The following is a 22,975-nucleotide window of genomic DNA, read 5'->3' as shown; positions in this document are numbered from 1 at the left end:
CTCAAATAACGTGGCACCTGGCAGTCATGAGGAACGTGTGAATCATGAGAACTCCCTGGGAACTGAGTACATACCTGGAGAATATGTCTCCTGGGGTCACAGGCCAAACGCGCATTAATGGAGTCAAAACCTTTTCTGTTGATAAATGCCTCAAACTGGTCCCAGGGAGCTGTGATCACTATACGAGCGCAGTCGATAACTCCCTGTACCTGTGGGAAAATCGCAATGACACAATTCCACAGGTCTTTCGGCTTGGCTCTCTGGATCTGTTCTAAGCGCACAAACTCTCCGGTCCTTTTGAACAGCGCATTTGTCACTTCTTTAATGCACCAATGTGTGGCTGCCTGTGAGATGCCACGCATGTCCCCCTTGGAGCCCTGGGAGGAGCCACTGGCGTAGAAGTTTAATGCTGCATTGGCTTTTAAAGACACTGGCACTGGGTTCCCTTTCAGTCCAAGGGGCTGCAGATGGTCCTGAAGGAGTGCACACAGGCCTATGAATGCCTCCCTAAACATCCTCAGCCATCATTGGCATTGCCTTTTTGACATCTGCAGGTACTCTGACTTCTGAGACACGCCATTGCTTTGCACAGGAAAGGGCACTGATTGCCTCCCTCCTGACCACTGCTCTCAGCATCTGCTCCCATTGCATGCGGTACCCCTTGTGGCCCTTCTGGCCACTCTTTGACTGCACCCAATTCCATCTTTCCTCTGCGCCATTCTTCCTCTGCCTGAGGCTCCATGACCATTGGGTGTACAAGACCCTATTTTTCCCTGCAGAAATTCAGCAGGTAGATCTTTGGCAAGAATGTGTCCTGCAATGGAGAACTGGCCTTCACCAAAAACTTTGCGCCCATGGCCAAATGGCGCTCACACTTGTCCTGGCAGAGCTCACCCTGGTCTTGCTCTCAGATGCACTCAACCTCCCTTTAGTAATCCTCAACATTCCCTCAGTCGCACTCAACCTTCCTTCAGTCACACTCAGCCTCCTCTCAGTGACCCTCAACCTTCCCAGCGATGCTTCTCAGCCTCCTCTCCCCTCTTCCAAAAAAAATCTCCCAAGTGGTGACAGGCAGCTCTGACTCACTCACCTTCCACCTTGAGGAGTGCTCAGCCTGCTCACTGCCAGCTTTAACCGGTTGTGAAAGCAAATGCCCGTGATTCCTGGGAACTGTCTGACAGCTTAATTGCTAAGGTTGCGTTTAATCACTACAAGTTAATTTTGTTGCATGCAAAACCATTAAAGTTACCTTCCCACCATGGGCCCTCGGCATTGCTGTCCCACTTCCACCCTGCTGAGGATAATTCAGCACTTTCATGCTTTTCAACAGCCCCACCCGCCTCTTTCTTCCCTCCCTCGGCCAGCATTAAATTCCATCAAGTTCTGTCGAAGGGTCATGAGGACTCGAAACATCAACTCTTTTCTTCTCCGCTGATGCTGCCAGACCTGCTGAGTTTTTCCAGGTAATTCTGTTTTTGTATTAAATTCCATCCATGGTTTCATGCCCAGGACTACAAAGAATAAAACCAAAGAACACTGTGGACTGAGGAGTTAAACTGCACCACACCCTCCTGAAAATTTAAAATGACTTAACGTGATGCAACAATCAAAGGGAATAAAATAAACATCCTAATGTCCTACTTAGCAAGGTATTCTGCAGTATACTAAGTCAAAAGATGAAACTCTGAAGGAAAGGAAATTGAAGCTACTGGCTTCCCTGTTCACCTCCCTGGGAACAAGGAAACACTCACAGGAGAGTGCAGCATGAGATGCAGCATCAACAAATTCAAAACAACCTTCCCTTATTACAAAAAAGTAACAGCAATGATTATACACTTCCACATGCAGATCACACTGGAAAATACAACGGCAAAAATATGAAAAGATTCCTTCCTTCATGCCTGGTCTGCCTGAAAGCAGGCCCTTGGTTCATTATTATCCTGATTTTCCTCAGCTGTTTTCCTTGGCAGCCTTTTTTTCGCGAGTGATGGTTGCCTTTCACTCTTGGGGGCAGGGAAAAGATTCAGGTCCCAAGTCTACCTCCGCCAGAACAGGAACTGAACCCAAGCTGTTGGTATTAATCTGAACCACACACTAGCCATTTTGTCAACTGAGCTAACTGGTCCCCATGAAAAGATGACAAAGCAACAATTTTTCTAACATATCAGCAAATGCAAGTTGCCAACGCTCCAAAACAAGAAGTAAAATTAACACAGATGCAATTTGAGAAAACCAAGCCAAATATATAGGAGAACAGGACAATACCTATAAAATAAGCCACCTACAATTGCCTCATAAGGATCCTCAGTAAACTAAATACCCACTCACCAGCAGAGGTCTAGATTAGTAGGTGCCTGCATATCAACAGCACCTAGTGTTTAGTGTCTTACAAGATGCTCTGGACATCTGTGATTGAGTATGCCATTTTGTTCCCCTCCCATTCTCTGCTCTGCTCTGAGACTCCTTTGGTGATAAAGGCGTTCAGTAAATATTAATGGTCTTGACATGCATGCTTGACAATGGCATTACATGAATCTGAATCTCTCTCCCTGCAAGATTTACAGGCAGTCATTCTATTTAGTAGTAATAAATAGGACAGGCATGGCGGGAGGTGGGATGACTGAGTGGCATAAGAGACACCAGAGGCATAATAAGTTTCAAGAGACATATACAATGTATCAGAAGCACAAAGGGAGTGAAGGGGAGTGAAATTAAAAGGAGAGACACAAAAAGCATGAGAAACCTTGAACAAGCAAGAAGGAAAATTATTAACATCATTGGTTATTTTTCACAAACAAACTACTTCTCAGGGTTCAAGCACTGATTTCTGTCAGTGGTACTTACAGATATGTAATCTCCATTGTCTAGATGATACGGTAATAAAATAATGCATTTAAACAGAGCATTTTGCAAGGGGGTGAAATTGATCCAAAAGAAGAAATAAGTTAATAAATGAGGCTGGGATATTTTTCCCTACCCAACTGTGACACAGGAAGACAGCCAATGGTAAATAAGTAACATTGCTTATGGAGTCACCATCTCTTAAGGGAGCTAGCTGGAAGCAAGCCACCTTCTTTCCCACAGTATCTCGGAGTGGATTCATGTTGGAATTTTCTCCCTAACATTCATTATTTTTAAACATTAGGATACAGCAAAATAACCAATTGAGTTGTGGAATCCTTCAGCCTTCTCCTTGCGCTCCTCAAGTTCAGGAAATTTGAACTCAAACCTAAGCAGTCAAAGATGCTTCCCAAATGTATGGTTATCCCAGATATATGAATCATCCAGTACCTTCCACATTGTGCGGTACCATACATCATGGACCTCAACTGTTCCCAAATCCATACTGAATTGTTTTTAAAAGTTCAATTTAAAAAAAAACAATTATTTAGCAATTTAACCCTTCATATACTTATTTGGCCAACTGTACCTCAGAAAGCTAGACATCTGCTGAGATTTAATTCCACTTTGCATTGAATGCTGTCGGAGAAGCCACCAGAGAACAGCTAATATTACAGCCCAAATAAATAAGTTAAACAGGAAAGCAACTGTTTTAACGTGCAATGATTTTGTGGAGATTTCAACATTTTCTCAAGTGACTAAGTAGTGAACTAGTCATAATGGAGCTGATTATATGGGATTTATGGAAGGAACTGGATGTGTTAAATGGTCTGATCTCATCCCTTGCTTTCTTTTAAATGAATGTTGTTAAGAAAATTAAATCCCAATGCTGAGCTAAGTCTCACCATTAAATAACTCGTTCTTCCTTCAATTTAGTTACTGAATATTTGATTAGTCATTCAATATTCATATCAGAACAACTAGTCTTCGACAGGCAATTCGGCCTATCGTGCCTGTGGATGCTGTTTGATAGAGCTAACCAATGAATTTCACTGCCCTGCTTGTTCCCCATAGCCCTGTAAGAATTTCCCTTTCATCTAATTCTCTTTTGAATGTTAGGACTAAATCTTCTTCCACCACCTTCTTCCAGATCACGGCATCTCACAATGTAAAATATATTCTGGCATGTTGCCTCTCGCTCTTTTGCTAATCATTTTAAATCTGTATCCTCTGGTCACCGGCCCTTCTGCCATTAACTTCACCTAGGTTGTCCTAGCGCCTTTCCTTCTAGTTTTAAAAATGCTTTAATTAGAACATTATAAAACAGGATTTAGCACTCATGTGCAAAGCCTAACGTAAACTATCATTGTAGATAAGTTTTGTCATCTAAAAGGGAAGAGATTCCTTTTAGTCTAAGGCAGTCCAACTCGCTAAGCATACAGTGAAAGAGGCAGAAGTATGCCCATCTCTTTGCCAAGAAAAGATACTGTATAGTTATTTGGCACAAAAAATGCTTTATGATATTTCTCTTCCTCCCCCTATGTTAAGTCTTCCAGCTAAAAATTGATACCAACATAGCCAGTGGTCTTTCCCAACAGCGATACTGTGATTAGATATTCACTGAGAAGGCCATGATAGTTATGAACCCCGACCACTCTGATACAGTAGGACTGAAATTCAACTCTGGTTCAGGCACAACACAAATGGTAACAATTGCCCATCGATGTCCCACATAGTTTTCACTCGAAATGCTTATCAGGCAGCGTGTATAGCAAGTGGTCTATTCACTATATCCTGCTTTGCAGTGTAGTTCAATTTTACCCCCAATGTTTCAGTGCTCCATTGCTCTGCACAACAATGCAATTGCACATCTGCTGTGAATATTTAAATTTGTTTCTTATTTATTGCATTAAAGACTCATGTAGTTGGGTCGCCTTGGTTACAATATCCCATCTTCTTAGCTTTGAAGAATTGCATAAATTATATTATTGTACAAGTTCACTGTTCCTGAGCAAGACCTATTTTTAACTCATTTATATTGGAATATTACTGTAGGTGAAATCATTCCAATTTAATTAACTCATCATCAAAATGCATCCTGTAAATTGCAGCGAATATCCCCTGCTGTCCAAGACACGACTTTCTCTTACTTGATATACTTAATATAATTAATATACTTTTGAAAATGAAAGAGTGTTAATAGGACTTGGGGTGAGACTGGGATGTGAGGAGGATGTAAAAGTGAGAAAGAACAACATATTGAAATGGAAAAAGGAAGCGAATCCAGGAGAGAACACTTAAGGTGAGCCTGAGAGAATAGCAGAAATGTGCGAAAATGATAGTCATGGATGGAAGGAAGTAATGGAAACAGAACATTCAGGTGAGCGGAAACCTGGCAGGGAAGAGAGGAAGGTTAACTAGGCAAATACCCAGTCTAGACAACTGAGGGAGGGGAGAAAGTGGCTTTTAAACCTATGACCTTTTTTTTTTGGTCCTGTGTTTTTGTTCCAGAATTCAACACTTAAACCAAAAGAGAGCATCATCCTGTGACATATATTTGAAGATCACCCACTGTGTTGCCCACAATCAGGAGACATTTTCAGTTTGGAGAGTGTCAGCTACGATATTAGGGAACGGGGCATGCAGTGGAGAGCTGCAACACTTGAATGGGCCTGGACAGCAAAATCGAGGAACATTTGGGAAACACTGGTGGGGGGAGCAGAGCTGAAGTATTTGTGCTGGACAGGGAGAAGGGAGTACATTGGAGGTGGAACACTTGTGAGGAAGCAGAGCAGGTAAAATGCCTGCTCTAGAGAACTAACTGAGGGAGTGAGGGAGCAAACAATCATTGAAGCCTAAAAAAATTCTAAAATTTTACCAGTGATTGGTTCACGGATGCCATGTGAGACCAAAGAACAGGCTCGTCCAACCCACAGCCTGTGGACTGCTTCAGGCTCCCGAAGCCCCTCTATGCGGCCCCTGGAACCACTTTTAAAATGCCACTGAAACACGTAGGCAGCAACGCAGGAGAGAAGCAGTCTGTGATTGGAGAATCAGCGAACACAGCAGCAGTGAGATTCCTAAGGAGAAAGGGGTTTTCTTTCAGGTGTGGTGGAGTGGGGAGATGAGCAGGAGAGAGTGCTGTGGGCGGTGGTGCAGGGATGGTGAGAGCGCTGGGGCCGGGAAGGAGAGGATGCAGAGCCGTGGGTCGGGGGGGATGGAGAAGAGGCTAGTTGGCTAGTTGTGAGAGATTGAGTGAGTGTGTGTGTGTGAGACAGTTTGGCCGTAATTTTCCAGCCCCTCACGCCAGTGGGATCTTTCGGTCCCACCAGTGTGAAAGGAGATTTCAATGGCACACCTACCCCGCCCACCGCAGGGGTGCTGGAAAATTCAGGCCCTTGGGTGTGGGAGTGAGAGAGTGAGTATATGTGTGTATGGCGGAGGGGTGAGAGAATGAGTGTGTGTGTGTGGTGGGGGAGAATGAGAATGTGAGTGTGTTTGTGTGTCTGTGGGAGGGAGTGAGTGTGTGTGTCTGGGGGGCGGGGGGGAGGGTGTGAGAGAGTGACTGAGTGTTTGCCTTACTCTCCGTCTCAGGTTTCTCATTCACTCACAGCACCACACACCAGCACACACTCACACCCACTCACACTGTGGGTGAGGCTGAGTGAGTGAGCACCCTGAGAGAGGGAGTGAGCCTGGCACACGCACTGATCCTCTCACAATCCAGTCATTTTTATTAATTACTCTTTTTTTTTAAACTTAACAATTTATTGCTTTCACATTGCTTTATTTTTGTTCAGCAAGTTGTTTCTTTTCTTAATACCATGACTTTCTTTTGAAATTCAGTTTAGCGTTGTGCCAAACCTTAACTTTCTGAAATTAGCTCATTGGTCCCTTGAGTGAGAATAAAATGAAAATGTGACTCCCCAAAACAAAAAGGTTGGACATGCCTGCCATAGAACAATCCAATCAGCATTAGAGGCTCAGTACAATCATGCAATATTACACTCCTTGGATTTTTAATAATTTATCTATACTTATACCTTCGGAGACTTGTTTCTGAGGGAGATGTGTTGTTGGCAAAGTAGATCTGACAGCAGGAATCCCATTTGTCACTGCCAACCTTGAACTCAATCCCTTATATGGTTTTTTGGTAGTTCCAATTATAGCTGCTGTGCTGAATACTTGCATTGTTTGAGTTGTTCTCAACACAGTTTCTGTAGAAGCTGATGAGACCGACTCCATCATTGTGGCTCCCTTGATTGATGTTGTAACTCTGGGTGTCGTAGTCACCTGAAATGTATTGGGTGCTTTGCTGTCTGTTACTGCACCCATTGTAGTTGCCATGATTTCATTCATTTCTTTATCAGCATTTGGACTGTTTGCTTTCCAGCTGAAGTAACTACCTTCTGGTTCATTGATTACTGTTGTTGTTGTTGTTGTTATTTCTTCATTCCTGAAACCTTCGACATTTGCATTTGTAAATTCTGAGGAATTTAACACTTCTGAAGTCAATACATTGACATCTTTTTGTGTTGTATTTACAGTAAGAACTGTTTTGCTTGTAAGAGGCAATGCTGTGGTGTCATGACTATTCAGTGTAAAGTTTTCACTGCTAGAATCAGTTGTCCCCGTTGTCACACCACTGCTTTCATTTTGGTGGACCCCACCAAATACAGTTGAAATTGTAACTGGCTCTGGCACTTGTTTCTTATTCTTCATTGTTCCTTCAGTTCTGTCTTTATCATGAGTGGCTGCATCGTTCTGTTTTGCTCCTGTTGTCGTGTAAACAATATTGTTAACTCCAGTGGCATCAATGCCAGGATTAGAAGATGATTTTGTCGTTAAGATTGTTACAAAGTCTTTCTGTTTAGACTGTAGAGTTTTGTTCCAGTCAGCTTCCTTTGTACTTGTACTGAATGGTTTCTGAAATGGCACCACTGTTGTAGTTGTAGGTAATATGTCAAGGCTAGTCACGGAGATTACATTTTCATTTTCTGCCTTATTGGTTTGTTTTGTTTCTCCTACATGGGCAATGCTAGGATTTATTGACGCAGTTAATGCCCCTAATGTAGGCCTTAAAATATTACTAGAAGCAGTGGAACTTGCTGTTTCTCCGTTTAGCAATGTATCATTTTTCATCCCATAATTGTTTTCATTATAGCCTGTGATGCTTTCTGGCTTTGCTGTGGAAACCTCAGATATTTGTATGTTCCTTCTATGTCGTTTCTGAATGGCAGACAATCTCAGTCCTGGTAAGCAGATGAGGGTGGCCAAGATAGCCACACAAGCATGGAATTCTGTTGGTCTCATCATTAACCAATACATGCAAAAATTAAGGAATTCCCCTGAAGAGAGCTGCACAAAGAAACCTGAAACAAAAAAAGGGCTCAATATTGTTTGTAAAGCATTTATTTAGTGTCACCACAATATTAATAAAATTCAAAATAAACTATGTAGCACAAATATATCTCAACTGTCACTTAATGTGTAGGTAAATGATTGGAAAGTACAAAGCAATAAGATATGCAAAAATACATTTGCCTGATGAATAAAAAATCAAATGTCCACATATTTCTAACGTAAAAATCATATTTTTTTAGAAAGTGAAATGAGAACTTCTACCAAGTTAAAAGATATAGAACACTACAGTGCGTTGAAACATCAGCCTGTAACAAAAATAGAGATTTCATCCCATGGAATGTGTATGTTTTTGTGAATAATATTAGACCCCTATTTCTATGACTATTGTCCTTGAGGAACTTCATCAAGCACAGAGGTCAAGGAAAAGAAACAGAGGCCTTTTTTTTAAGGAATCACCCTTTTTATACAGCCCAGGAATTTCTGGGACTTCTCTGAGAGGAGATGGTAGGCACAGGCCCAACAGAGCAATGAAAATGAAGTGGAAAGTGAGTGTTTCTCAACTCCTACTTCATTTTCCTGGAGGATTACTCAATGGACACCCATACAATGGCAACAAGATAAGCTTGGCATATTAGCTTTTGCCAAATAACCACCAGAAATCAGGGTATCTGTGGAGAATTTTGGAGAAGGCCAAATATAAAAAGGTTAGTTACATTCTTACATTTTTAAGCTCCCCTCCTCAGTAGATGGTTTTTAGAGGTAATTGGCTCCTTCTGATTGCTGATCTCCATTTCGAAGGCCAAACACACGACAGTAGGCCAAAGAGGCCTGCAGCAGTTAAATTTCCTGCCTTTCTGCTGGTGCTAGGCCCTACCATCTGTACGCCTGTTCTGTTCCTGTACAGCAATGAGAATCAAGTGAACCGACCCTAAACAGTTTTTGTGATACCCTAGCTTGAGCTGGCATCCACTTGAAAAAATGCACTGACTACCACAGTCAGTGTAATTATTTCAAAGCTGCAGTAAACCTTTGGTCCTAATTCAGCACCGCCGCTACACTGCCTTCGAAATAGCTGCTGTGGAGTAGAGTCCATCGCAAACCTCCTTCTGGAATGTGCCTTTGCAAAGTAGATCTGGAAAGAGGTGCACTGTTTTTTGTCTGTGACTGTGGACTCTGCTCTACGGGCTATACCCAGGGATGCACACCGAGACAAACATCAACTACTGTTGGAGGATCATCAAATCGGTGAAAGACTGCCCAAAATTTTTTTTAATATATTTTTCTTTTCCCACCTATTTCCATTATTTTTAAATTTATTTCCATCCATTCTTTTATCTCGACCTTTTAACCTATTTCGATCCCTTCTTCCCACCCCACCCCCACTAGGGCTATCTGTTACTTGCTCATCCTGCTTTCTACCCTTAATGTCACCATTAGCACATTCCTTAGCTAATATCACCACTGTCAACACCCTTTTGTCTATGACATCTTTGGCAAACTCTTCTTTGCCTCCACCTATCACTGGCCCTCTATCCAGCTCTACCTGTCCCACCCCCCCTCTACCAGCTTATATTTCACCTCATTTCTATATTTCCTTAGTTCTGATGAAGTCAAAACGTTAACTGTATTCCTCTGCGCAGATGCTGTCAGACCTGCTGTGTTTTTCCAGCTATTTTTGTTTTTGTTTCAATTTGAACTGTTTTGGAATATACTTTTACAAATTTTATGAATAAAGAATATTTTTGCAAAAAAAACCTTTGATCCTGATCTAATCAAATTATAGGCTCCTTGAAGAACAAAAAGTATCTCAGATGTTAATTCCATTTAAATTATTGACTGAATTGAGCTTTCAAACAGCCACCAGATGTCAAAAACAGACAAGTAGTTCATAAAGAAGACCCCCTTCACACCTTGTTAAAATGCAAATAAAATGTTTGCATTTTGATTGCTTGACTATTGAGCAATAATAGCCCAGATCTTCCAGTCTCTGAATATTTGAAGGCCAGACGTACCCCGAAAGATGCACTGCAGGACCCCTCCTCAGTCCAAACCCACTGACTCCATGGGAATTGCCCAGGAAGTCTGAACCTTCAATGGGCAATACCCCTGCTCCCCAGGACCCTTCAAAAAAGTCTCCAACTCCGGGACTTTGGACAATCCTGGTATTTACAGAAAAATCCTAGTCTCACTCCTGGGTAACCGCAGAATTGACACCCCCAATCATTCACATTGAACACTTCCTCCCACCTCGCCCCCTAACTACCCCCCAATTCCCCTGACACAACCCACCACCCAACTTCTCCCCTGAACCCCCGACTCCCCAACAATCCAACATGACCCGCCCCCACCACCCAACTACCAAATTTACACCCTCCTGACTAAACCTGACCTGACCCCACCATCTGACTCCCCCAACAAAACCTAACTAGCCTCCAACCTGACATACTCTCCCAACCCGATCCGACTATGCCCCCGACCCACCTACCCACTCACCCACCTGCCACCCTACTCAACTGACACCCTTCCACCCTACCCAACTGACACTCTTCCACCCTATCCACCTGCCACCCCATCCACCTGCCACCCTATCGACCTACCACCCCCACCCAGCTGCAACCCTGTCACCCTATCCACCTGTCACTTTGCCACGCTACCCACCTACCACTCTACCCAGCTGCCACCCTGCCACCCTACCCTCTTGCCACCCTACCCATTTCCTTTATCCACCCTACCCCATCACGTACATCCTCACCCACTCTACCCTCTTACCCACATACCTTACCCACACCGTCCCCTTACCCATCCTACCAACTACACACTTACCTTCTCCCTTTAGCTTTTCAAAGAAGCTTTGGGACATTTAAACAAGTTACTTACCAGAATATGGCTGCTAGTGCCGTAAAAAGGAGGCATGGCTTGTCTTCCCCCACCGCTCCATTGCAACAATGAAGCTCTTTGAGTAACTGTACAGTCCGCATTTCTGGAGAAGCCGAGATCAGACGTCCTAGCTAGAAATGCAAAGCACCAGCATGGCAGAGAGAAGTAGGAGCAGAGTGGCAATCCGATTGTGATTGCCACTCCTTGGAAGATTCAGGCCAATGTTTTTGATCTTCAACTCCCAGAGCTTCTCAACCTTCAGTTGCATGCAATAGGGGTTCTGTGAGGAATCATCCCATGTCGTTTACTTTCCAAAACTGGAGAGGTATGGGGATAGAGCCAGGCGGAGGGCAGAGAGTAGAACGGACTGGATATCTTTTTCAAAGAGCTAGCACAGACAAGATGAGCTGAATGACCTCCTCAGGAGCTCTATGGATGTATGAGCATATGGACTTATGAAGTAAGAGCAGGAGTAAGCCATTCAACCCTTCGAGCCTGTGCTGCCATTTAAGATCATGTCTGATCTGATTGTGGCCTCAAACGCAGTTTCCTTTCTACTCCCAGTACCCTTTGACTCCCTTGTCAATCAAGAATCTATCTAACTCAGTCTTAAAAATATTCAATGACCCTGCCTCCAGTGCTCTCTGGGAAGAGAATTCCACTGATTAATGACCCTCTGAGAGAAACAAATTCTCATCTCTTAAATGGGAGACCTCTTATTTTTAAACTGTGTCTCCTAGCTCTAGTCTCTCTCGCAAGGGGAGACATCCTCTCAGCATCCACCTCGTGAAGTCCCCCCAGGATCTTATATGTTTCAATAAGCTCATCTCTCATTCTTCTAAACTCCAGTGGATACAGGCCCAATCTATCCAACCTTTCCTCCTTCATCCCAGGAGTCAGTTGAATGAACCTTCTCTGAGCTACTCCTAGTTATATTTTTTCCTTTCTCAAGTAAACACAGAACTACAGATGTGGTATCATCAACACCCTGTACAATGGTGGCAAAACTTCCAATGAGTGCTCCAGGGACAATGAATAATGTCCACCAGTGCTAGCTAACACTGATCTTGTCAGAGTTTGCAAGGTCACTGGCAGAGTATTTCATTACCAATGAACAGACTGGTACAACCGCCACTTAAGGAGAGCCTCTGACACTGCCTACAGTTTGCAGCCTGAAACTCTGCCTATGGTGGGACTCCTCACCTCACCCAGGCCACAACATTCATCTGCTTTGCAATCTTCGTAATTGTGGCAACTGTCAAAAAATATATATTTTAATATTATTTTCCTTGGGATATCTGGCCACTTACCTGGCTTGGATTCTACTCTCGGGGCCACATTCACCCATGTGGAGGTTAATATTCTATTCAACTAATTGCGTTTTGTTCTTCATTGATATGCCAGTTAATCCTAAGGAGGGCAAATCCTGGCACAGTGTGTCTCAGCCCCTGAATTGCCCCTTTGCTATTATCTGCCTTGTAAGGGACAAATGGAGGTTTCAACCCTTCTTAAGGCAAAGAGAAATCTCCTGGATTAGGTGCGGACTCAGCACAGCCATTTTTCTCTCATTTTTTTGAGGGGGCTCTGCAAGTTCTTGCCAAAGATACGGTGCAGAATCTCCAGGAGTTACAGGGCTTTTGTTTCTAAGGTGTCGTTAAGAAACAATATAAGAATTATGTACTTCTGTCAGCATAGTCTACATACTATGTAAATGAGTTATTGAACAATTAGTTACAGTCAGTATTAGTATGTGGCTGTCATTTTTGCTTGTAGGTATTATTTTATCTGTCGATAAAATTGTACATTGCTCAGACAAAGAATAATTCTTCACCTTTGGAGGTAACAAAACACATTGGGCATCCCACTTGTTCAGTGAGCAGTATACCACCACTGGGAGTTAACTGTTGAGCCGTACACGGTACTCAATTAACACAGAGGTTTTAATTCACAATGGAATTTGCCTGTTTATGGAAACTGTATTCTAGCTGTGAAATTTGAGTACAAACGTTGGGGAAAAGTCCAAGCTGGATCAGAGCCAGTTGCTGCATTGGACCTGTCTATAGAATGATTCATGCTATTAATTCAAAAAGACAAACTATCATGAAAGTGCCCAAAGCAGTAATGATACAATTTAAAATTCACATCACCAATGTTACACTGCAGTCAGAATATTAATTATGCATCCCCTGAGTTATTATAATCTATTAAAAGACTATGACACAGGATTAGTGTATCATTTAAAAGCAAAGTCTATTTTACAAAACACACCAAGTCAATCATAGACTTATACCAATATGGTAGCATAAGCTTGAAGACTATGAAACTCAAAAATGTAACCAGGCTGCACAGCAATAAAAGCTAAATTATCTATATAACAGTGGTTATGTTTGCATTTCTTTTTTGACTGTAGGCTCACACGTGAACCTTTGGATTTTTATTACACAGAAAACTTTCTCAGCTCTGTCCCAAACCAGCATGTGTTTCTTCACACTTCCTCCCTGTGTAGTTTTAACCCAAGGTCTCCCAGTCTTCCCCAAAGGTGAGCTGTCAAGCCCACCCTGGCCTGCCCACTCATCTTCCAGCATTAGCATTAGCCCTCCTCTTCCCACTCGGAGTGACTCTGGATCCCCAAGCATTTTCCTCTTATACTAGGGAAATATTCTACCACCAAGTGCTCCCAAGCCTTAGATCCTATTTCCTCCTCCACCCTATTGGGCTAGAACCACTACTTTTCCCCAATTATTTAAGTTTGCCTACTTAAAACCACTGGAATATTTCAGCACTGACCTTAATGGAACAAGCTGAACAGCCAAACATAATAATTTTATAATACTAATTGCTCTATTAGACTAATTTTATGTATGGGGGATATAGAGTCAGTCTACATAGGGTCGAATATGAAGCTGAGGTTATGGGCAGTCTGGTTCTTCCTAGATAGTGGCCGGGGAAGGGATGGAGTTAGTGGCATGGATACAGAGCTAATGGTGGGATCCAAAAAAAAATGGTTTTGGTTTTCCCAGTGTTTAGCTGGAAACAATGGCAGTTCATCCAAGACTGGATATCAGACCAGCAGTCTAGCTGCACAGAGGCAATGGAGGTGCAAAGAGGGGTAATGGAAAGGTAGAGCTGTGTGTCATCAGTATACATGTTGGAAGGTGAATCCATGTCTGCAGAAGTTGCAACATAAGCATAAAAGCATGAAGAGAAATTATGAGGAAAGACTTAATAAAAACTACCAGTGTGTGATAGAGAAAACAGAAAACAACTAATAGACTGAACAGAAAAATACAGGAAAAGGGTCATAAAGCAAGAAAAGGGATACAATAAATGGAGAAACTAATCAAGGTGAGGGGATACAGTAAATGTTGGTGGCGTACATGAACTTCACAAAAGAGCAGTGGAGAAGTTTAAGGCGCATGGAATTAAGAGACCATAGAAAGAAACATGGGAAGAGGAGTCAGCCATTTAGCCCCTCGTCATTCATTTCGCCTATCTACTCAACTGAGTTACATAAGCCTTAGTACTATTACCTAATGAATACATATCAATCTTAGTTTTGATTTCACCTAGCCTCAACAGCTTTTTTTGTGGGGGGCTGGCAGGGGTGCAGGGGTTTAGTGCAGGGGTGGTATGGAAGAGTTCCAGACTTCCACTACAACTGTGTGAAGAAGTGCTTTCTAGCAACACCCCTGAAAAGGCTAGCACTAATTTTAAAAGTTATGCCCACTTGGACTGAACTCTCCCACCAGAAGAAACAGTTTGTCTGTTTGTCTAACAGTTTATCCACCCTATCAAATTGCTTAATCATCTTAAACACCTCCGTTAGATCCACCCCTTAAACTTCTATGCTCAGGTGAATACGAGCCTAATCTATGCAATCTATCACCATAATTTAACGATTTTAGCTTAAGTATCATTCTGGTGAATCTGCACTGCACCCCCTCCATGGCCAGATATCCTTCCTGAGGTGTGAGGGCAGAACTTAATGCAGTATTCCAGATGGCATCTAGCCAGAACGCTGTGCTGCTGGAACATAACTTTCACCATTTTGTACGCCAGTCCTCTTGTGATAAGGCCAACATTCCATTAGCCTTTTTAATTATCTTTTGTACCTGTCCATCAGCTTTTATTGATTTCTTTACTTGGACTCCTAAATCTCTGTGCTCATTTTCACTCCCTAGCATCTCCTCATTTAGAAAATACTCTTATCTATCTTTCTTAGGTCCAAAGTGGATGACCTCGTACTTTTCCACATTAAACTACCACAATTTTGCCCACTCACCCAATCTATCAATGTCCCTTTGCAACTTTCTGCTCTCCTCTACATGATTTACTGCATCACGTAACTTAGTATTGCCAGCAAACTTAGATATACAGCTCTCTATTCCTTCATCCAAGTCATTTATAGGAAGGGTAGCAAATTGGATTAAAAAATCGTCAGAAAGGAAGAAACAGAGAGGATGAATTAAAGACAGTTTCTCAGAGTGATTGGAAGTGGGTAGTTTTGTCCCATAGGGTTTTGTCCTACGACTGCTTCTGTTTACTGAGTACATCAATGAATTGGTTAAGGAGCCAGAGGGAATCTAGAGTTGCAGATCATACTAAAATAGGAGCCATAGTAAATAATGCCAAGGGGCAAAAGGAAGCTTTGAAGGGCACTGATAAGGTGTGGAATGGGTAAAAAAAAAGGCGGATGGAATTAAATGTCAGTAAAGTGAGGTAAAACATTTTGGTTAAATAAAGTAATAATTGAGTATTGCTGAAAAAAGACATTTTGTCAAAGCCTTTTGTCTTGCACCCATCAGGACAATCGCAAGAACCAATGTCAATGGAAGCAACAACCTTACACTGTATGAGAAGAGAGTGCTCATTGGTTGGCAAGTGGACTCGGATTGATAGAGGCACTGCCATGGAGAATGCACCAGTTAATGGTGACTGACAGTTAACTGCCAAGCATTGTTTGCCATTTAAGCCAGGCAGCTCGACTCTAATTGGTCAAGGCATTGCCCTGAGGAATGAACCAGCAAATGGCTATCACTTATTTTGTTTATCTGAAACAGGAGCAATGGGTGTACATGTCCTTTCTGTCTGCAAAGGACAGGGCTCTGCATATTAATATATGTAGCTGCTAGTACACGCAAATGTGCCACACTGCGAACCTGACTGACAATCTTAAATTGGTTGTCAGCATAATTTTTAACTGGGGATTATTTAGCAAATGTTGTCCAATCGTGAAATCACATCTAATGTTGGACACTGTGTTTTGAGTTTTGCAAGCACAGGCTGGTTGAGTACGGTTTGTATCTTGCCCATTGCGAACAGCGGAAGGGACATGCTGTTTGATACAATCTGCCAGTCTTTGGGACGTATAGCCTACATACCTAGCATCACACTGGCACTGAAATTTGTATGTCACATTACTCATTTGTGATATCAGCAGAACTTCTTCTACTTTGAATAGAGAAAGCTAGGTAAAGTGAAGGATCAAAGCAATCTGAGTATTCAGGTTCACAATACAGTAAAAACAGCAGCTCAAATCAATAATGCCATAAAAATGTTAATGGAATACTGAGTTTATGATGAGGTATAGATTATAAAAATCGAGGTGCAATACGGAAACATATATTGAACCTATATTATTAGTAAAGCCGCAGTTGAAGCAATATGCAGTTTTTAAAAATTCTTTCATGGGATGTGGGTGCCTCAGGCGAGGCAAACATTTGTTGCCCATCCCTAATTGCTCTTGAGAAGGCAGTGATAAGCTTCTTTGGACTCCACAGTATAGGAAGGATGTTCAGGTGACAGAGGTTACAATGCAGATTCATTACGCTGCTTGGTGTGAGGAAAATCAAACATGAATACAGATTACTAAAATTGGAGCTACCTTCATTTGAACAAAGGATATTATTTAGGCTTTTGAAAGGGCTTGTTAAAATCATAAAGGGTTGATTGAAACAGACTTTTGCAGTGACAGAGGGTTTTAGAATGAAGGGACATGGGCATACAAATCAAAAGGAAGAGATTTAGAACAGAGAGCAGGAGAGAATTCTTACTTACATGGAAGGTTGTGAGGCTGGGGAATGCACTTGCAGTTAGTAACTGAAACAGGGATCATGGTCAGCAATTCCCTTGGAGCTGCTCCCATTCCGCCACTGCAGCTTCATCAGAAGGTGCAGCAGCAATTCTGTTTAGGCAGATAAATACAGTTTCCACCGCAGCTCCAACAGAGTTACAGCAGAGAAGCAGAAGCATAAAATTAGGTAGAATTTATATCACAAAATCAGGCCAGTCAGCTCAACTGCTCTCGGCCAGTGCTTACGCTTCATATGAGACTCCTGTCATCCTACTTCACTAACCCTACCTGCATATACTTCTAATCTTTTCTCCCTCAGGTACTTATCTAGCAGCCTGGCCCATGTCAATATTTGAGAATAAGTTGGATGATTGACAGAAATAGAAATAAAGGGTTATGCAAACAGGGCAGGTACATGGACAGAAAGGCTGGTTGTGCTGTGTTGTAATTTCTATGCAATTCAATATAATTAAGATAGTAAATATCATTGCGAAATGTACTTTCACAGCTTCACCGAGTGAAAAGTCATATGAACCATGTAAACACATAAGCAGCAATTCCACAACTGGGTATGGAATGTAATTCAAGAGGAAAACATATCTGAAAATGTGGCTGTGCAACTATGATTTCCTGAGTTGTCCTCCCTACATGCCCCACTCCACACTAGAAACACCGGATTGTGGAATCAGCCTTGGAATATTTAAATATTTTATACAGACAATAAACTGACCAGGAGTTTCTTCCCAAATAGCTAGTTATGATAGAGAGCAGCTGAGAAGGACACACCAGGCATGTCCCAGGTTTAACCCTTATCTGCATAGAATCAGTTGCTCTCAGCCACAATTGGCCTTTTTGCCAGGACAAATTTAACTAGGGTTCCTGATCACCATCCAGCAATCCTTGCTAGAAGTGTGCATGTGCAAATTTCAAGCCTTGTACTTATGTAATTCTGCACACAAAAGGAGTGTCAGACTTCACCTTGTTGGCACATTTGTGTAATTAATAAGCTTTAAATTATCAAATTGTACTGTGCATAAACTTAGCGACAAAAAGTCTTAATTTGTGTGTATTATTGGGGTGATTCATGAATTTTGGGTTACGTTCTTAAGAAGTCTTCAAGTTGGCATGTATCTTTAAGGAAAATTGAAGTTTAAGCCAGAAAGGTGATCAGAGCACCAGGTGTTCCAGGACCTCCTGTCAAAAAGATACAAATTATAGTTAGCAATTAGATGGGACAAAAGGGCTGTGAAGCTAATTGGTTCAAGGGAGATGGTCTGAGACCCAGTATTCCAGGGCCCCCTGTTTAGATACAAATTATAGTTAACAGTTAGAAAAGAGAGAGACACACGCAGAATGTGAAATAGAGAGAGTGAGAGAGAGAGAGAGAGATTCAACAAGCAGCTATGAAGTGTATAGTTTCAACAGTTAAGGTGGACTGGTAAATTAGAGTTCAAGTCTTAAAGCTGCAAAGAGATTTATATGTATGTTTGTGTTAAGTTGACAAAGGGCGGAATCGTTCCAGATTTGCACTAAGCACGGTAACGGGCGGGAAAAAGAACATTTTACCCACCAGCTGCAATAGCGGCTTTTCACACCATGTCATCCCATTCATTCCTTATTAATTATGCAGCAACAGGAAACACGCTATCTCGCTAGTGGGCGACTTCCGATTTGTCCGCCATGCCGTTACTTTGCTGCTTCCTCACGCAGGGCGCCATATTTAAAACAAAGCTGCGCACACACTTCTCAATGCTTGCAGCCCTGGAAGGTACTGATGAAGACATGGCCCTAAAAGTTAAGAAGAATGCAGCCCCCCAATTCAGTGACACATCCCTGGGGGCCCGCCGTGATGTCCTCTACCCCTGCTCTGACCGCAGGAGGCCCATCAGTCTCACCACTCCGGCTTGGGAGACGGTGGCAGAGATGGTCAGTGCCAATGCTGCACACAAGAGGTCAGCCATCCAGTGCAGAAAATGGATGAATTATCTCATCCCTCATTATCTCATCTGGTATAAGGCAACCATCTCATCCCTCATCACGTATTCACTGGCACCTCACTCACTGCCAGCTCAAGGCACATCACCACTCACTCTCTCACACACACCCTCACATCACCATCAGGCCTCATCTCCTCTGGAGACTGCCTCCTCAGCCTTCACCATCTTGAGGCCACTTGCACAGGTCAACATGTGCCCCCACACACACATCCTTGAATGCCGTCCTTCCCCAGTACAGCCCTCGCCAAGCAGCCTTTTCCCTTGCCTGAGACCAGTTCTCCAACTTGCCCAAGCCCAAGCCCTAGCCCTGCACCCGTTGAAAAGCCAACCCTGCCTTACGGCTGGTCTGGTAGGTAGAGACCTGCCCTAAAAGTGATGTGGTGAAGCCTGCAAAGCCTGGCGCTAATGACCATTAATGCTGCCCGAAGAAAGGCAGGCAACAAACCTCGAAGTCCCGAGCGAAGTACAGCTCGCTAGGTGCATGTCGCTTATGTCAATGCATGCAATCACACCAATGTGCCCAGATGATCCAGCATGGGGGGATGATTCCGGCTAGCAGGGCTGGTAATTATATGCAGATGGATTAAAACGATGTGCCCGACGTGTTGACGGGTGGAGCAGACAATCGCAAATTAGTTTCACGGCGGTGTGAAACCGAATTTTGGCCTTCTCGCTACATTGTCCACTAACACCTGCCATGACGCCTGACACCAACAGGGACAGAAAATTCCAGCCTAAGTTAAAATCTGGAAGAAAGTCATGAGTCAAGAGGCCATATTCTAGGAGCCAAGAAGAGAAGACCCCAGAAATCCCAGGATCCACAGGAAAAACAGACTGACACACATTGAAATTGTGTATTGTGCCATGCCTCAACTAGTGAAATGTTAAATATCTATCTTTATTGCCCAATAAAGCTTGTTAGTTTGCATTCTCAATTAGTGATTGTCTTTTTTGCTAATAAAGTTATTCCTCGACCAGAATTTTCTAACTCTGGGGTTTGGTATAGAGTCCAAATCCCTATAGGAGCATCTCTGAAGCTATATTAGGGGCCAGAGTTAGACACTCAGCAGAGAGTAAAAGAATTTGGAAAAGAAGGCAAGACAGAAGGCATTAGACATGGTTAAGTAGATTTTTTCTTAAAAATTTTCAAAGAAGGAGGTGACAAGGAAGGTTCCAAAGCACAGAAATATAATAATTCCAAGTGACAGCTTTCAATGGTGGAATAGAGAAAATGGAGATAAACAGCAATCAAGAGTCAGAGAAGTTGAGGCTGTTGTCTTGATGTATACGCATAGCTAGAGACAATTACCAAACAGGATGGACAATGCAAGAGGGACTTGAGGACTAATCATGAGAATCTTGAAATTAACTCATTGGAGTATAAGGAGGCAGGAAAGTTGTGTGAAGAGGAGTTGACAGGTATGCAGGTGAAACAAGTCATAGAACACCTAAAGTTCATGAAGGGTGGAGATGGGGTTACTGGAAACAATTGATTAAATCAACATTCAGCATGATGAAGGCATGACAGTAGAAAGAATCACACAGGGACACAAGCAAGGCAATATTCTGTAGAGGGAAGGAGTGCTCATTGCAGTTAATCAGACATGTTGTAGAGGGATCAGCTTGTGGTCAAACAACTGCTAAGGATGTGCACCTATGGACTCAGCCTGAAGGTTGATGGTGTTAGTGTCTGGGATAAGGACATGATATGGCTCAATTGTGATGTGGTTGAATACAATGCTGAGATAGAATGCTTACAGCACAGAAGGTGGCTATTTGGCCCACAATATCTTCACCAGGTCTCAGCAAATAATTTCAGCAAAAGCAACTCAGTCAGTACCACTCCCCCACCCTTTCCCTGTAGGGAAAATTCCTTGCTTTGGTCTGTGCACTTAAACTGATAAAAAAAAACACCTTCTGATAGTTGGTGAAATTTCTATTCTTTAAAAAGTTAACGTGACTTAAAGACAGCAAACTCCCTAGACTCATTCAAAAATTTAAATCTAAAATTTGAAAAGTGGTTTTGCAATGGTCGCAATATTAAGACAATCAGTGCAGAGCTAAATTAGCTAAATGATATGGAAAAATTAGATTTTTGTATTTTATTTCCTAGTTTTGATATGCTTGAGTTAAAATTGAAACTGTCAAATTTGAGCTGGTTTCTCCTTGTCAGCTTGGAGTAGCTGAGCTTTTAAGTATGTCCTTTCATTCATTTCTACCCCTCTAATTTCTTGCATCACAAAGAATAACTTGTGAGACTAACCTCAATTCATGTGTATCTGAATGGAGATGAATGGAGCAGAAAGTGAAGAAGTTACTATTTTTTTAACTTGCCAACATTCCTGGGCATCTGAATTAAAACAGAATGTGTTGCTCATGACTGTTGTGGAAATCTTTGAAATAAAGTGTAGCATGAACCTAAGTAACATCAACCATCTAAATTCCTTTAAAGCATAAAGGCTATTTTGACAAGAGGGTCAACTCTCCCAAGAAAGCTGCCAAGAGCACTTGCATCACTTATAACTGGAAGCAAAAATCAGAGGAACAAAAATAAATTGTAAGGGAGTCTCAACCATCCAGGAAACAAAATGATAGAATGCAAAATTATATTTACCTTTTGTGGGTGAATAATGCAATTGAAAATACTGTAATCAATGAACATTCACAATGAATCGTGGGGCTGTGCCCAGAAATTATGGACCGAATACTGCCAACTACAATAGCAAGTTATCTGATTTTATTGTAGAGTGTAAAATAAAAAGAGGAAGTTTCTATTTTACATGTTCAGTTGCTCAATTATATATTAAAATAAAAGGGGTCGGGGCGACAGAGAAGAAAATGAAATTTGGTCCACTGAAATATTATCAGCCTGTAGTGGAGTTAGGGCATTTCCTAGGGTTGTATGTTCTTTGGGTGCTATTCCTTTTGACACATGTGTTAGAGGCAGCAGGAAAATGTTGCTAGTAAGCATGGCACGCAACATGCATCACACATATATACACATACACACTGCAAGCATACAGCTGTCACACTGAACACAATGCACACAGCTAAACGCTTCGGGATTTTGAAACTATTTTTTAACCTAAATTGCAAATATGACAGGCAGCTGAAATCCGCCGTACTTAACCTTAATCGGAAGAAAACGTCAATCTTGCATTGAAGAATTTGCAGCTTCTCTGTCAAGAGAAATAATATTCGCCCCTTTCGATTAAACACTCAATTCTGTTTGTTGCCTCATATTTAGCTCCGTCAGCATTACAAACGCCGATTACAACCTTCCTATTCTTCTTACAAAAGCATCAGCCAAATTTATGCAGCTGACGGGTTTTTTTTTACGTGCACTGTAGCAACGTCTTAGAAGACAGGCAGTAGGTGAAATAAACCCAACGGCGACTCACCTGTTTCCAGAAGGGGCTCGTCCGATCTCTCTTACATTCTGTATTTTACTGCAAATCCTTTCACAGGCGTCGGTTTTTTATTTTTTGTCTTCGGTGTCGTGCGCTGGTAATATTCAGCCCTCGTCACCGGATCGGCTGTCCTCCAGGACGTCGTGCGTTTGGATGGAGCAGTGCACGCCTAGTCCCAGCATTCGCAAGCAGCAGAGCCAGGAGCGCCCTGCTAACCTCACCTCTTCATTAACAAAATTAAGCTTCAACAATGACACAGAACGGCATAGCTCCACTATCATAAAGCAATCATTCGCACAAAAACTTTAGATGATAACAATGTCCCTTTAAATGTATATCACGTTAAATCATTTAATTTTTGTATTCAAGAAAAGGTCTCCTTGCAATTTGCTGAATGCAGAGATTCTCAGACC

General features: G+C 42.3%; 1 protein-coding gene across 5 annotated transcripts in view; it reads right to left on the bottom strand.

Annotated features, from left to right (window-relative positions):
• Positions 1 to 22,705, bottom strand: part of LOC121292169 (armadillo-like helical domain-containing protein 4) — a 137,081-nt gene extending 114,376 nt beyond the window's left edge. For all 5 annotated transcript variants that reach the window (XM_041213807.1, XM_041213809.1, XM_041213808.1 and 2 more), the window contains exons 1-2: positions 22,554 to 22,705; positions 6,885 to 8,213 (exon numbers count right to left, since the gene is read on the bottom strand). In XM_041213807.1, the coding sequence (XP_041069741.1) occupies positions 6,885 to 8,169 (1,285 nt within the window). In that variant the 5' untranslated portion in view covers positions 8,170 to 8,213; positions 22,554 to 22,705. The remainder of the gene's footprint in view (positions 1 to 6,884; positions 8,214 to 22,553) is intronic.
• Positions 22,706 to 22,975: the final 270 nt, after the last annotated feature.

Source organism: Carcharodon carcharias, chromosome 20 (genome assembly GCF_017639515.1).
Source record: "Carcharodon carcharias isolate sCarCar2 chromosome 20, sCarCar2.pri, whole genome shotgun sequence".
Classification (NCBI taxonomy): Eukaryota; Metazoa; Chordata; class Chondrichthyes; order Lamniformes; family Lamnidae; genus Carcharodon; species Carcharodon carcharias.
The sequence above is the reverse complement of the archived record's forward strand: the minus strand, read 5'-3'. Positions and strand labels throughout refer to the sequence as shown.